Source organism: Terrapene carolina, unplaced genomic scaffold (assembly GCF_002925995.2).
Source record: "Terrapene carolina triunguis isolate 2854851 unplaced genomic scaffold, T_m_triunguis-2.0 Scaffold102, whole genome shotgun sequence".
NCBI lineage: Eukaryota > Metazoa > Chordata > Testudines > Emydidae > Terrapene > Terrapene triunguis.
Genome location: NW_020664453.1, coordinates 3,899,997 through 3,916,194, shown reverse-complemented (window position 1 = coordinate 3,916,194; position 16,198 = coordinate 3,899,997). Strand labels below are relative to the sequence as shown.

Below are 16,198 nucleotides of genomic sequence, written 5' to 3'. Positions count from 1 at the left end.
CTGCCTGTACCCAGATTGTCCCACACAGAATCCTCTCACCCCACACCAGGATCCCTCCACACTGAGCCTCTCCACACTTGGCTCCTGCCTGCCCCACACCTGGTGCAGAGGGGCAGACCCATGCCTTGTGCTGTGTTAAGGTCAGGTGCAACCTCACCACTGAGTCCGTGCCCCCGGGGTGGGGGAACTGCAGGGTGATCTCCCACCTTCGTGCAGCCAGTGACCTGTCCTCCCCCCTGCCATGCTGGAGCCTTTGCATTTATTTATTGACAAATCAAACTTGCAGAATTTTAAAATATTGTTTGCAGAATTTTTAATGTTTTGGCTCAGAATGCTCTCAGGAGTAAGGACTTGCATTCTTACAGCTTGTGGCATCACAGTTGATCCTCTAATTTAATCTCTGATAAATGGAGCTGAGTAATGAAGTGACTTGTCTGCCCTCTGCTGACTGGCTAAGGAGCAACAGTAGCTGAAACTTAGAACAAGACAGGAATTCTCATCACCCAACTTTCCAACATAGTGGATCATCATGCAGTTATTCTGCTTATCACTATAACGTGTCATATCTGCCACAAAGCAAGGGAGCTACAGTTGGATGAAAAGAAACTTTGTAAAGATGCATCTATTTTTCAGCTGAAGGATAATACTTCTGTGGTGCGGGGGAGAAGGAGACCATACAGAACTAATACAGGTAAAGAGGCATATATTGGCATTTTTGATAGCTACATCCGCTCAGGAACCTTAAATGAAAAGCATAATTAAAAGCTAAAACGAAGAGACTTCTTACCAAGCAAGAAATGTACAAGCATCTTAATTAGATTTTTCCCCACTTGGTAAAAAACAAAACAAAACAAAAACATCCCTGGGATTTTCCAAGGGGAAAGATTTTCTTTTTGTCATGGAGGGACCTAAAGGGTATTTTCCCCTTTAAGACTGCAGTGAGAATTCTGGTGATTTTATGGGGAGACAGACAGATATCAATGGAAATAACAATTCTCATTAGCTGAAGTTAAGTTTTAATTATATTTATTAAAAATTATTTCACATTCTTATGACTTATTCTATTCCATTGCTGTTTATGACAGAACTGAAACTTGATCTGGAGAAGCCAGGCTGGCTTCAACTGTATATGAGAGAGCTGAATGTAAAATAACTGTTGGATTTGTAAGGAACAAGGGTAAGTCTCTTGATTTATTTATTGAAGCATCATAACATAATGAAATATCTAGTCAGGGCTATCCTTCATACACACTGCTTCAGACTTAACTTTGAGACTATTAGGTTAAGAGTTATTATAGCCTCCCCTCTGTTGGTATTGACTGAAATGAGATTGACAGGTGTGGGCCAGGCAGACATGTAAACAAACATCCTACACACTCATGGGCTTGTCAAATTTTACTATAGAAATAGATTTCTAGTTCCAGTTGTAAAGCCAACAGGAACAAGCAACTGACTATTTAGTTTTTCTCCTCGACAAGTGGGCTTCTAGAGAAAAATGTACTGGTCACAACACCAATCGCAGTAGTCCACTTTACATATGCTTAGTTTTGCATAGAAACAGGAAAACTGTTTTTAGACACTTGAATTTTCCCCTCCCACATCTTAAAAAATGAGCCAGAACAATAATAAATGTAGCACAACGTCACTGCAGTCTGCAGGAAGGATAAAGCACAGGTTTTTATTTGTCAGTCTACGCAATTTACTCCTAATCCTACTGGAATAATAGGTTAAATATAGCAGGGAGTTAGCTTACGTAGACCATGACCAGACACAAGAAACCAACAGCTGACAGCAGGAGGAGAACTGTGGATTCCAAGGCCTGAAGGGACTATTATGATCATCTACTTTGACCTTCTGTATAATACACACTATTGAACGTCCCCAAAATAATTCCTAGAGCATATATTTTAGAAAATAATATAATCGTTATTTTAAAGTGATCAGTGAGGGAAAAATCCACCACAACCCTTTGTAAATTGTTCCAACGGTTAATTACCATCACTTAATGTAAGTTTTGTTTCCGCTCTGAATTTATCTAGCTTCAACTTCCAGCCTTTGGATTGTGTTATACCTTTCTCTGCTAGATTGAAGAGCCCATTATCAAATATTTATTCCCCATGTAGGTAGTTATAAATCAAGTCACCCCTTAAAGTGAAGGTTAAGATAAATAGATTGAGCTCTTGGAGTCTGTAATTATAAGGCATGTTTCCCAATCTTTTATTCATTCCTGTGGCTCTTTCTGAACCCTCTCCAATTTATCAACATCCTTCTTGAACTATGGACACCAGAACTAGACAATATTCCAGCAGTGCTTGCATCAGTGCCAAAAACAGTGGTAAAATAACCTCTCTACATCTATTTGAGATTCCCCTTTTATGCATTCAAAGAACGCATTAGACTTTTTGACCACAGCTGATTATCCACCATGATCCCCAAATCTTTTTCAGAATCACTGCTTCCCAAGATAGAGTCCCCCATCCTGCAAATATGGTCTACATTCTGTGTTCTTAGGCATATAACATTTAGCCATATTAAAATGCATAGTGTTTGCTTGTGCCCAGTTTACCAAGTGATCCAGATCACTCTGTATCAGTGACCTGTCTTTTTCATTATTTACCTCCCTTCCCCCCACCATTTTTGGGTCATTTGCAAACTTTATCAGTGATGATATTTTCTTCTTCTAGGTCACTGAAAAATGTTAAATAGCATAGGGCCAAGAACCGATTGCTATGGTACTCCACTAGAAACACCTGCTCAATCATGATTCCCCATTTACAGTTACCTTGTGAGACCTATCAGTTAGCTAGTTTTTAATCCATTTAATACGTGCCATGTTAATTTTCTGTTCTTCTAGTTCTCAAAATGTTGTGGGGTACCAAGTCAAACACCTTACAGGAGTCTAAGTATATTGCATCAACACTAGTACCATTATAACCAAACTTGTTTTTATAATGAGATTACAAGTTAGTTTGACAGGATCTATTTTCCATAAACTCAAATTGCCATTAGTTATGTTACCCTCCTTTAATTCTTTATTCATAAAGTCCTGTATCAGCTGCTCCATTAGCTTACCCAGGAACCATGTCAGACTGACAGGCCTACAATTACTCAGATCATTCTATTTACCCTTTTTAAATATTGGTACAACATTAAGCTTTCTTCCAGTCTTCTGGATCTTGCCCAGTGTTCCAAGACTTATTGAAAAAAATCAACATTAACCAGCCCACAAGTGCCTTAGCCAGCTCTTTTAAAACTCTTGGAGTCACATTATCTGGACCTGCTGTTTTAAAAGGTCTAACTTTAGTAGCTGTTATTTCACATCCTCCCGAGATACTAGTGGAATGGAAAGAGTTATCAACATATATTACATCATCTGTTTTCCCCCCCAAATACAGAACAGAAATATTTATTGAACACTTGTGTCTTTTATGCATTATTACTTATAATTCTACCATTTCCATCTAGTAAGGGACCAATACTATTGTTAGTATTCTTTTTGTCCCTGATATACTTAAACTCCTTATTGTCCTTAACTCCTAACTACAATTTTCTCCTTGTGTCACTTTGCATCCCTTATCAATTGTCTACAATTCCTAGCTTTTGATTTATATTAGTTACTATCAACTTCCCCTTTCTTCCATTTGTTAAATATTATTATTTTTCTATGGTTGCCTTTACTTCCCTTCTAAACCAGGTCAGTTTTTTAAGCAGTATGGCTGCCTTCCTCAATTGTGGAATTGTGGCTTTTTGGGCATCTAGTAAAGTGTTCCTAAACAATTCCCAATTATCATTCACATTTTTCTGATTAAGTTCTTCCTCCCAGCCAGCGTGACTCAATTCTTTTCAGCTTTGTGACGTTAACCCTTTTAAAGAACCAAGTATTTATCTATCACTGGTTTGGACTTTATTCTGTTTGCACATTATAAATGTGATCAAGTCATGATCACCTGTACCTGTTACCTCTTTATCTGTCAAGACGAGGTCTAATATAAAACTCCTATGTTGGGAGCAATACTTTGAGTTAGGAAAACTATCTATAATATAAAGGAAATTCCAAGGATGTTTTCATACTAGCAGCATGAGACCTCCAGAATGTCACTCAAACTGAAGTCCCTGTGCTCACACAGCTTGTCTTCCTTCACATTACAGATAGGTGCTTAAGAAGCTGGTCATCCTATGATTTGGTGGTCTGTAGCAGACTCCAACTAATAGCCCATCTTGTGCTTTATCTGTTAGGACACTGATCCATAAGCATTCAAGATAATTTTCCCACAAGTTGCCAGTGACTTGGAAACAGGTAATGCCATTTTTGACAGAGTGCCACTCCTCCTTCCCTTTGGCCACTCAGTCCTTCCTACATAAGTCTTCATAATAATTGATTTTAACATTCCAATCATGCAGTTCATCCCATCAGCTTTCAGTAATACTAGATCAAATTTATACTCATAAATGAGCAATTCAAGTTCTTCTTGTTTGTTACTCAAGCTCCTAGTATTGTTGTACAGGCAAGTAAAGAATTTTCTTCATGTCTTTTGGTTCCTTGATTTTGTTCTCAACATCTCAATTTTGTACTAAATGAATGTGATCTTCCCTCTTTTTACCCTCCCAATTTGTTATTAGTTTAATGCCCTCCTGACTACTCTAGCCAGCTTGTGTTGGAAAAGTCTGGTTACATGTCTACTGAGGTGTCCAAACCATAGAGCACCCTCTCCCCATAGAACATGGACCAATGTTACACAAACTCAAAACCTTCCACACTTAGCTAGCCAACAGTTCTCTTCCAGAATCTTCTGCCTTCTGTCTCCCTTCACTCGTGGGACAGGAACAATCTCTACGAAGATCTCTTGGACATTCTTTTTCTTCAGCATACTTCCAAGTTCCCTGAAGTGATCTATTATCAAAGAGACACCCATGTCACAGGGTCATTAGTATTTACATTGAACCATCAGTGGATCTTTGCCCATTGATTTCAGAAGAATGACATCTTATGTCTTGGTTCAGGGAAAACAGCATTCTGTCCTGTTGTCTGTCCCTTGCAGAATGTTCTTTCTAGTCTTCGGAGTACTGAATCCCCAAGAAGGATCATCTGTCTTGCTTGGGGGGTTAGAGATCTCTTTGTGAGCAGGCTTAATTTTCCTGCAAGGGTATCTTGAGCTGCCATCCACAGGCATGCCCTGTCCATCTCTCTGTTCCTTTAGACCAGGTGGATCTTCAGAGTTGCCTTCCACAGTGTCCATATTGAGGACCTGCTAGTGATTGGAAACTTGTAGTTGTGTGGAATTCCTCCCAGTCCACTTCTCTGTGGTGGCCACAGCCTGCCCATCCTCATCTGTGTCCAGCCTTGTAGAATGGCCACCTTGCCTTTTATGAGCTGCCACGCCTCTTTTCCAACTTCTTTCTCCAATTCCTTGGTGGTCAGCTTCTTTCTTCCTTGAACCTGGGGTACTCATATTTCCCAAATCTCTCTGTCTAGAAATTCATCAGCTTCTTTGATTCTCAGTAGCAGCTCCACTTCCCCTTCCAGTTCAAGAATCTTTTCTTCCAATGTAGCCATCAACTTGCACTTTGTGCACAGCAAGTCCCTTCTGGCTTCAGGCAGGAAAGAAAACATGGCATATCTGTTGCAGGTCACCACCACTGGTATATCACTGGCTGTCTTGAAATTGCACATAGAGCTGAACATGGAAGGAAAGCTCTCTCCCACCCCCCAGCTCCCTCTGAAACTCTGTCAGTTGCCTTAGTTTGTGGCTCTCAATATTGCTAGCAAGTAACTCTCATTACCCAAATCTCTCTGTTTAGCTCAGCTCGGCCCCTCCCCATCAGGGAGCAATTAACCATTCAGACTTCAAGCAACAGGGCTGATGAATGTTCCAAGGGTCAGAACAACACCGCCTCACCAAGACATGAAACAGACCTGTTCCGACTACTTACTCAGGTGCCCATGGCCCAGCGACACAGCCTGTACACAGAGAACAAACAGCCAAACAAACTCACAGTTGGACCAAACAACCCAGTCACCAAGTCTCACTACCTCCAAGCAAAATCCATAGCTATCCCCTCTGAAACTCTCTTAGCTGTCTCAGTTTACAGCTCAGAGAGACCCTTTAACTCAGTATCTGCAGCTGTATTTTGCAACAGAGACTATTGATGCCTTCAGCAAGTCTTGCTCTGCCTTTCAGTCTCATTTTGTTGTGGATACACGTCTACGTTTGTAGAGATGGATGAATTTCAGAGTTTGGTTGAGCACAGCAGTCAAATACTGATCAGTGTCCAAAAATCAGGCTTGTTAACTCTCTATACCTTGTACAGTAGCCCACCCAGACTTCTTCTTCCCATCAGTGACCCCTAATTAGGCAATCCAAGATGTGACTGCTTTAGGACTCCTCTCTTCCTCCTGTTGCCCTACTCTAAAGATCCACCAAATGAATTCAAATCTGCAGCGCTCTGGAACTTACAAGGTACTTCAGGGGGCACAGCTCCAAAGGGTGAGTAACTTTAATTAGGTGAGTAGGATGAGGTAAGAAAGACAACTGCAGAGAGGGGAGACTATTGGAGAGTCACAGGTTGTCCAAAATGAGCAGTGCAATTCTCAAAAGAGAGTGTGCTACATCAATGTAGACTTCAGCAGGAAGACACCTAAGAGCTGTCAAATAAATCATTAATAAGAACTTGCCTGTGGTTGAAAGTCAACTGGCTCAAGACCTCGGCACTCAAACTCCACTATTGTCTTAAACTTCTCACTGTCTTCAGCCTAGGATTGAGTCAGAATAGCATTTAGTTTTTATCTAATGAAAGGGAAACAACACCTTTTAGTCTAGGCATAAAATGCAATAAAGTTTTTAGAAGCAGCAAACTCTGGACCAAAAAATTTGAATTATTTTACATGGTTGATAACTAACCAGAATTTCTTAAACTTAGAGACTGGTCAGGGGAAGTTTCTGAGCCCTTCAAAGGTAGGCTCTCCGAGACCGGGGTAAAACTATTACATATTTGCTTAGAATGTGACTAATCCAGTGCCTGATGTTGACTGTGAAATATTTAAACAAATGATTTGATATTTGAGTCGGAAGCAGAAGGGACAAAGCAAGATATTAATTGGCTGCCGCTGTCCACATTATTTAAAATATACTTTCCTAAATGCACAACTTCACTTTTGGAGCATCCAGCATCCCATTTGCGGTGTGTTTCTATCAGGCGATACCCGAGTGTATTTTCCCCTGTACTTCTGGGAGGAACATGATCGCAAAAATTGGGAAGCCTTGTAATAAACTAACACTACATTAATGATGCTTATTTCAGTTACATCTGCAATATCATAGAGAACATAAACTTACATTATAAGGCTTGATTGTGTCTCTTAAGATATCTAAAAGAGAAGGGGGTAGAATTAAAATACTTCAAATTTTCCAGCCCTCAACACAAACCCAAGAGCCCTCCTTCCAAACACTGTTTATTCAAAAATCAGCCAACATTTCTGGTTAGTCCATCAAAATCTAAGACCCATTTTTTGCCAGTGCTACCAAGAATTTCATCTCCTGTTTTGCTGTTTTGTTTTCCTCTTAAGGAAGAAAAAGCAATGCATACTCTTGTAACATGGCTTTAAGGCTCCAACCGTACAATTGTTGCTCATACAGATCTCCCAAAGTCAATGGGAGGGTTGAGTGCAAATTACTTACAGGATTGAGCCGACAGGACACCATTATTTGTACAGGTCTGTCTCATCTTACGCGGGGGTTCCGTTCCGCAGTTAGCGCGTAAAGCGAAAACCGCGTATAGCCAAAACCCCATTGAGTTCAATGGCGGGCGAAATCGCCCGCACTACAGGTATAGGATTAAAACTGTTGTTTTTCTCTTTTGTTTTGTTTTGGCCGACCACGTAAAGTTGAAATTGCGCATGTTAAATACGCGTAAGATGCGACAGCCCTGTATCTAACTCCCATAAATGTAGATTTGGGGGATAGTCACTGTATAGGGCAGTACAGACCTTGTAAATACCTTCCTATATTTTAACTAGCTTATCACTGTTGTATTTATTCCACAGGAAATGCCTTTCATATCAGACACATTTTTAATACCAATTTCTCTTTTCCTTCATGTTACTGCAGTATTTACATGGATATAGCTTTACAACATCACAGCTCAATCCCAGGGGGGAAAAATCTAATCTGGGATGGCTACGAAATGGGCAGAACTTTGTAGGAACATCCCAAGAACCAGGCCAATGCAAACAACTGGCAGCTCCTTGGATGAAACTAGTTTCTAATATCTTGAGAGGAAAATGAACACTTGATACAGACACTTGTGTGGATGCTATTAATTTTCCAAATACCAGACAGGCTTTTAGATTTTTGGGGCCCAATCTTGAAACTCTTACTCCTAAAAGTAGTTCCACTGAAGTCAATAAGTGTACTTGTGCAAGTATAAGGGTCTCAGGATTAGTCGTTATTTTTGTGAAAAAAGTTAAGTGATTAAGAGACAATGAATGGGACTATTTTGGTTGGGAAGGCAAAGGGCACAGAAAATATAATAAAGGATGAGCCAGGTGCTCCTTTTTACCCTTCCCCCATAATACAAGTATGAGCGGTCACACAATGAAGCTAAAAGGCTTTAAAAAGATAAATGGAAATATATATTAATGTAATAGATAATCAATCTGTTTAACTCTCTGCTATAGGATAATATTGAGGCAAATAAATTAATACAATCTAAAAAGGGTTAAACACTCCTACAAATAAGAACAGCTGAATTACATAGTAGGCCAGAGTTGCAATGGCTGTCAATAGTCATGTTAGGGTGTAGATGATCACCAGCTTCAGGGCAGAAAATACTTTCCTTCCCATAGTAAGATACTACTGATTTATGAACATTATGGGGGGCTTTCCTTAAGAACCATCCCAAACTAGTCAGATACTGACTAGATGGACCATCATTCTTCTCTGCTTTGTGAATCCCTACATTAATAACAAAAAGACAAAAGTTTGATAACTGAAAGAAAAAATGTCTAGCAAGTACAGAAATTGCCCAGGAAACTCTTTGCTACTTGTTACTTTTCATTCTTCTCTTAAAAATAACTGGCATCCCATTTTTTTCCAAAAAGGTTAACATCTTAAGTGTACACTCAAACGTAATGCTACAAAGTACAACAATTTGTTTCCAAATAACTTTATAGAAGAAAAGCAAGCATTTTAAAAGAGACACCATTAACTTCAGAATCATGTTTCTGTTGGAAAAATTTGAAAATACTATTGTTTTAGCACCTACAATTACTAAAACTAAAGTTGGCAAAAATTAATTGCCTTTATTGTTCTACTGTTTACACACTTTTTGCATTTGCATGTGTAGTCAGTCTCATTCTTTTGTTGATGATCAGTTGCATTTCCTGTCTCATGCACAAACATGAGGACAAACATATTGGTGCTTTAAGACAAGCACCAGCAAGTAGGAGAAAGTAAATCCTTATAACACTGGTAAAAAGCAACTTACAACAGAAATTCAGGACATATTATTTAAAAGATACTCTTTTAGAATTTTTTTTTTAAACTAATTTACGAAAACAATCAAGTTGACAGCATCCCTTAAATCATGTGAAAGAGCCTACCAATGGAATTCTCTCTGGAGCACAGCTTGCATTTCTGCACCATAGTGGCACTCCCTCTGCCTCCCTTAAGAGGAGCACTGTCCTAAAAAAATTACAAATGGAGCCATCACTGTGTGTCAATTTTTTCATGTTCCAATTGGGCAACTAAAAACCTCTGTAGTGACAAAGTAGTTTTTACAAGGACAATGGCAAACTAACATGATTTTATATATTGTAAGGGGAAGGTAGGTTTCTTTCAGTACAAAGAATATTTATAATTCACAATACTATGGTTATCAAGGAATAATGTACATTATATACTAAATTTTAAATAATAAATTATGTATAGAATGTGTCTTGACAATACAGACACATTCTAGCCATTCCATAGGATATTTATTTAATCTTCAACCAGCATGATTAGAGCCCTGATCCTGCACACTGTTGTGCCTACATGCAACAAGTTGCAGGACTGGGGCCTGCAAGGATAGAAGAAGAAGGGTCTTGTGGTTCAGGATGAGAGTCTGAGGTTCTAATTCCAAACTAAACCACAGACTTCCTGTGTTACTTTGGGCAAATCACTTCACCTCTCTGCCTCAGTTTCCCCATCTGTAAAGTGGGGATAACACTTCTCTATTTAAATTCATTAACATCATGAGGCAGTCAGATAGTGATATTTATAGCATTTCTGTCATGCACAACACCAGTACCTTGCATAAGTTAATTTATTATCATTATTCCCCTTCCCTCCCCCCCAGGTTATCTAAACTTCCATAAAACTTGTTTTATCATTAGCAAAGAGGAAATGCACTACTGGCAAAACCCTATTGTAATACCACTTCAAATCCATTTTCTTGGCTGTGGAAACTTACTGGCTTTAATGAGGGGAGGCTTTTCAAGAAAGTCTTAAAATAATAAGCACCGCCACCAACCATTCCTATAGCACATTTCATTCAAGGATCTCAAAATACTTTGTGAACATAAAGTCTGACAGCAACCCCGATGTAGATAATTATTCAAAGGCTGCTTTATACAGCATATCCCCCATTTCCATCAAAGTCAATTTTACATAATGTGCACTGGGTTTTTTGGGTTCTTTGTTTTTAATGCACATCTTGCAGTTCTGCAGCTTACCATTAATCGCAGGTATTGCCATTTTTCAGAAATCTCACCACAGTTCCCACATTTCATCTGGAAAAGAAAAACAGACACCAAAGAATCTTAAAGTTGTTAGTAAGCTGATCAATAAAATACCTCAAGCCATTCTTAGACTTAAGTTTAACCATTTTGTAGTTGAAAGGTCATGGGATAGCTGCCCTTAAAGAATGGGGGGCCAGAGCCTCAACTGGGGTCCATTTTCATAGCCCCATTAGCTTCACTTGAGCGATGACAATTTACACAAGTTGAGGATCTGTTCCAGAGAATATTAGGTAGAAAGAAAACAGATTACATGTAGGAGCCAATAAATAAAGATGGGAATAATACATCCCAACAGTTTGTCAACCAAGCGAGTCTTCCACCAATTATACTTAAAAAAAAAAAAAATCATAACCACAAAAGAGAGGGTGGTGGATATTATACGGACTGAGGAATAGCCATGATTTTACTTCATCGTAACTGATCTTTTAATGCAAACATACATAACATCTAACCGTTACTCAACTTCCAAAACGTGCTTAAATTTAACAAACAAAAAAAAACCTGCACAACTTTCGGATCACATATATTCATCTTACTTTTATTTAGATTACACAATGAACCATGCTTGAAATGTGCCATGATACCACTAACACTGTGTATATAACCAATTGGATACTGGCAAAACTACATCTTAGGCCTGGTCTACGCTGGGGGGAGGGGATTGATCTAAGATACGCAACTTCAGCTACGAGAATAGCGTAGCTGAAGTCGACATATCTTAGATCAAATTAAAATTACTTACTTTGCGTCCTCACGGCGCGCCGCGGCTCCCCCGTCAACTTTACTTCTGCCTCTCGCCGAGCTGGAGTTCAGCAGTCGACGGGAAAGCAATTGGGGATCGATTTATTGCGTCTACGCGATAAATCGATCCCCAATAGATTGATTGCTACCCGCCGATCCAGAGGGTAGTGTAGACGTACCCTTAGATGGCAATGAAATACCACAGTGATGATCATAGTATAGAAACCATTCTACAGTGGTTTGCATTGCAGGCTTCCATTAGATACCAATAATTTGTGTAATGGAAGCCTGCAATACAAACCACTATAGGATGGAATGCAAAATATTATGCAAAAGAAGCCTGTGGCACAACACCATGCAACTCAAAATCATAGAAATGCAGGGCTGAGGGGTCCCCTAGTCCCGCCCCCTGCTGATGCAAATTTACACAAGTTTCAGCGGTGGGGAGGCTAGAGGACCCCTCGAGGTCCCTTCCAGACCTCTAGTCCGATATTCACTGGTTTTCAGTCTGATAATGTTATTTCGTTTTTACTGCATGCTATTTTGTACTGTATTCTAGTTAGCACTACAGGCTTGTATTGTTAAAAAAAACCTACTGGGGCTTTTAAAGTACACTGCGTTTCATTGTGCTTTGCCTAGCCCTGCGAAGGGGTGGCAGGTTGCGCGGCGCTGCACCTCCCCTGGCTCGCCATACCTTCAGGTACCAGCGAAAATCTTCCCCCACCGGCCTGAGGTTGGTAATGTTTTCCAGAGTGGCTCTCAGCTGCAGCCCGGTCTTCTGTAAAGCAGGGGGCGGGGGACAGAGTCAGTGTGTTACAGCCAATGCCACCCCCTCCCCCAGCACGGGCAGCGCCGCGCCCCCCTTACCCACCCCCATGCTCAGGGCCTGGCGCGCTGCGGGCCCGGCTGTAGCTGGAGGCGCAGCCTGGACGCGCTCAGCAGCTGCCCCCACGTCCCGCGGCGCAGGCAGCGGGCGGGTGCCGCCCTGGAGGCGGGAGCAGCGCTAACAGAGTCACCGACACCTACGCTCTCCCGCTAGAGGCCGGCCTCCAACTCTCGCGATCGTTGGCTTTTTTTTTTTAAACTCGACTCCTATTTGGCAGCTTTCCCGTGAATGGTTGCCCTTAGACAAAATGATCACCTCATCCCGTTACTTTCGCAAGGAGCTGCCCGTAGCCAAGATGGCCGCCATCTGTTACTTTCGATGGGACTGAAGCTTCAGTCAAGATGGCCGCAAATTCCCTAAACTCTGCTGATTGCAGCGAGGCTGCCCCTAATAATGATGGCCGCCATCCTCCATTGTATTTAAGGACACAAGAAGCCAAGTCAGGCCGCTCTGTCCCGCTCATCGGCTCTATGGTTCGTGAACTAAACAAGGAAACGTGGGGAGAGAGGAGGGAACCTGAAGTGGTTGCAGGGACATATGGGGTGCAAATAAGAGAGTAACGAGGGCAGGGCAGATGGATGATTCCTTTTTCTCCCAAAGGGTGATCGCTAGAACACATTGGAACCTGAAAATTATGAACTCAATGTACCTTTTGATGGATTAGTATTCATGCAAACTACTTCTCAAATTGCTTTGTAGAGTTACACTTTCAAAACGAGGGCTAATTCTGGTTCCTGGATATAGTGTAAATTAAAAGGTGTACATAGGAGAATTACAGGTGGGAGGAGAGATTCCTCCACCCACCAGCAATCAATTGGGTCTCTCACCATCTCTCTAGTCATTATTAGAGTCTCCTCTCTGACCAACTATATTGTACGGACTCATGGATTTGGGGGCTCAGGGGCAGGGCTGGCTCTGGCTTTTTTGCCGCCCTAGGCAAAAAAGCCACCTGCTGCCCCATTGCGGCAGGGGAGGGCGCCGGGCCCGGCCGCGGGCCCGCAATCCCTGACCGGCGGGAGGGTGGAGAGCCCCCGGCGGCCAGAGCGCCGGGAGGCGGGCGGAGAGCCCGGCCGTGGCTCGCCACTCTCCCCGGCGGCCAGAGCGCTGGGGGGAGGGCGGCGAGCCCGGCCGGGGCTCTCCGCTGTCCCCAGCGGCCAGAGCGCTGGGGGGAGGGCAGCGAGCCCAGTCGCGGCCCCGCTCTTGGGCCGGAGCACCCCGCCGCGCCGCCCCCCTCCAGGCACCGCCCCAAGAACATGCTTGGTGGGCTGGTGCCTGGAGCCGACCCTGCTCAGGGGAACTGAATAATGACTTCCATAGCCACATTTCCAAATCCCTTTGCTGCTAAGAGATATTGTAAGTCATTTGAGAAAAACACTGTTCTGATTTGGGTTTGAATTCTGGAGTCAGTACTAAACACTAATTTCTAGAGTGTTTAAAGAATGCACATAAGTATGTTTCCAGATTGGCTCCTTTTTCTTGGTAGGATGATGTTCAAGAAAGGGTATGTCTGCAAACAGAACACACTTAACCATAAAGACATTTCGAAAGATTTGAGGGCTCTTTTGGGGTCTTGCAGAGAGCATTAGAATGCTTAAAAAAAAAAAAAAAAAAAAGTTTCAAAGTTATACCAGTTCTAATTACTCCCTTTGATCAATTAAAGCACAACCACTGATGGATCTAGGGATCTCTTTCCTAGCAGAAGCTGAAGTAGGATTCTAGCTCCACCTCCTACAAGAAATTGTGGGGGGGAGGAAGGAAAGCAGCTCTGTTTTTATGGCAGTGTTTTGCTGCACTTACATGTTACCTTTTCCCCCCTCATAGAATAAAGCTTACTTCTGGGAAACAAAGGAAAATACTGTCAGTAATAGCAAAGTGGGTTGTTATAGTGTATTTGGTTTCTATTATTTGTATTCCGTTCCCTTAGAAGCAACTTTGCCATTGGTTTTCTGAAGTGAAAAAAGGAGTCAGATACAGCACTTGGTCTACAGTGGAACTATATTTTCAGTTCAGTGGAAATTGTACAGCAGCTTAACTGAGGGTGTAATTAGTCATTTGAGTGGAAAACTGTTGCTACATTTGACAACGGTCAATATTAAAATTTAACAATGTTGGTCAGTAACAGATTCAAATTTGCAATGGTAGGGGGAAAGTGTTTGTTTTCTGAGTATAGCAAAAAAGGAATGGATTACAGTAAAAATAAATTAAATATGTTTTTAAGATATCTACATACCCTTTCAGGTGTTGGAGCTGTAAGTATTAAAACTGTATGTTCTACACAGTATTTAATATAATTTCTTTAAATAGTTATTTTGAAAAAGATGAGTTATCAGAGCCAAAAACAGATTTTTGGAGAAACATTATCTAAGACAATGAGTAGAGAAATATGCAAAACTTATTTTAGTGTATATAAAAATACAAAACATGATGTCTAAAACAAAAATAGGATGGTTCTTTTAAACACCCTTCTTTACACAGTAGGCCATCTTAATGTTTACATAGATTTCAAATATATTTTTTAAAAGGATAATTTTAAAATACATGCAGCTGATTTACCACCTGAGAAACAGATGTAAAGATAGTCACATTTTCAACCTAAAATACTTGATGTAACTAGACAAACATTTATATTCCCCACATGTATGGTCATATTATAATTTGCCTAAAATATACTTTGTTTGCATGGGCAAAGTTACCTCAAACTGGGCTACTGTGTCACATGTTTACAATTATATCCTTAGCAAATGAATTCTGCAGACTTATGGGGGATATAAGAGTATTTTAAAAATATTTTTAAGATAATAAGAATTTGAACAATACAGAAAAGGAGATTGATCCATATTTAAGAAATAGATTATCAATCCTTCACGTAAAAAGCAAATAATCTTTTAAAGCTTCCATTCAGAGGTTTAAGAGCAGGTATCAGGAAAAAGTGTCAGTTTTGATAGCGTGTCAATCACTGAGACAGCTAAAACAAAGCCAGCACAGAACCAGGGCTTCAGTTCTTATCTGATCATTAACTGATGTTCAAAGCATCCATTTAAAGATTGGGACACAAACTTATCTTAAGAGCTCTGACAAGAGTTTTAATTCCAGGGATCTATAGAACTTCATTTGTTCTGCCCCGGAGTGCTATATGGATAGAACAGTTAAAATATTGTTTTTTCTAAAACTAGATATTGAACTGATCTACAGGAACTCAAAGCCACTCATCTTGGATATACAGTAATGAAAGTAAACGGTGTTCAGAGATTGAGACCTCGATTACATGGACAACTTTTAAATTAAAAAAATACAGGTTTCACCATTTTTATTAAAGACATTCACTTACAGTTTGTAAAAAAAAATTCTAAACATACATAAAAGTTCTATCCAAGAAGAGATAAGGAATGAAAGTGTCCCACCCCTTGCAACATTACAATACAAACTCAAAATTATACAATTTAAATTGGCTTAATCTTGAAATGTAATCCAATGAGACTGAAGACTAGACACTTAAGGTCCTGCACCAGATAGTAAAACACTCGTAACCCTTCCGGATCCCTAAAGGACAAAAAACAAACATTAGTTTTCAAGTTTTTAAGAGTAGTTTCTAAAACTAAATCCATAAAAAAAAGCCATAGTGCCAAGATTGTTCTTTTTCATCAGTGACTGACTTAAAACACCATGGTTCAGTCTGGTACAGCTGTTTACTGTGGTAAATTGATAGTTATATGCTTAGACTGAAGGTCGTATACTGTAAGTCTGGCCCACATTCACTACTTTACTTTTACAATGTACAGCCTTTTTGTTCCATA

General features: G+C 40.5%; 2 protein-coding genes across 2 annotated transcripts in view; both read right to left on the bottom strand.

Moving 5' to 3' along the window:
* The window catches only part of LOC113406523 (CXXC motif containing zinc binding protein), a 15,954-nt gene extending 3,432 nt beyond the window's left edge, over positions 1-12,522 (bottom strand). The window contains exons 1-6 of the mRNA XM_026651786.2: positions 12,390-12,522; positions 12,213-12,296; positions 10,712-10,768; positions 9,599-9,680; positions 7,335-7,366; positions 6,674-6,751 (exon numbers count right to left, since the gene is read on the bottom strand). Coding sequence (XP_026507571.1) covers positions 6,674-6,751; positions 7,335-7,366; positions 9,599-9,680; positions 10,712-10,768; positions 12,213-12,296; positions 12,390-12,395 — 339 coding nt within the window. The 5' untranslated portion in view covers positions 12,396-12,522. The remainder of the gene's footprint in view (positions 1-6,673; positions 6,752-7,334; positions 7,367-9,598; positions 9,681-10,711; positions 10,769-12,212; positions 12,297-12,389) is intronic.
* Positions 12,523-14,786: 2,264 nt separating this feature from the next.
* The window catches only part of LOC113406496 (protein mago nashi homolog 1-like), an 8,293-nt gene continuing 6,881 nt past the window's right edge, over positions 14,787-16,198 (bottom strand). The window contains exon 3 of the mRNA XM_029911579.1: positions 14,787-16,037. Coding sequence (XP_029767439.1) covers positions 15,845-16,037 — 193 coding nt within the window. The 3' untranslated portion in view covers positions 14,787-15,844. The remainder of the gene's footprint in view (positions 16,038-16,198) is intronic.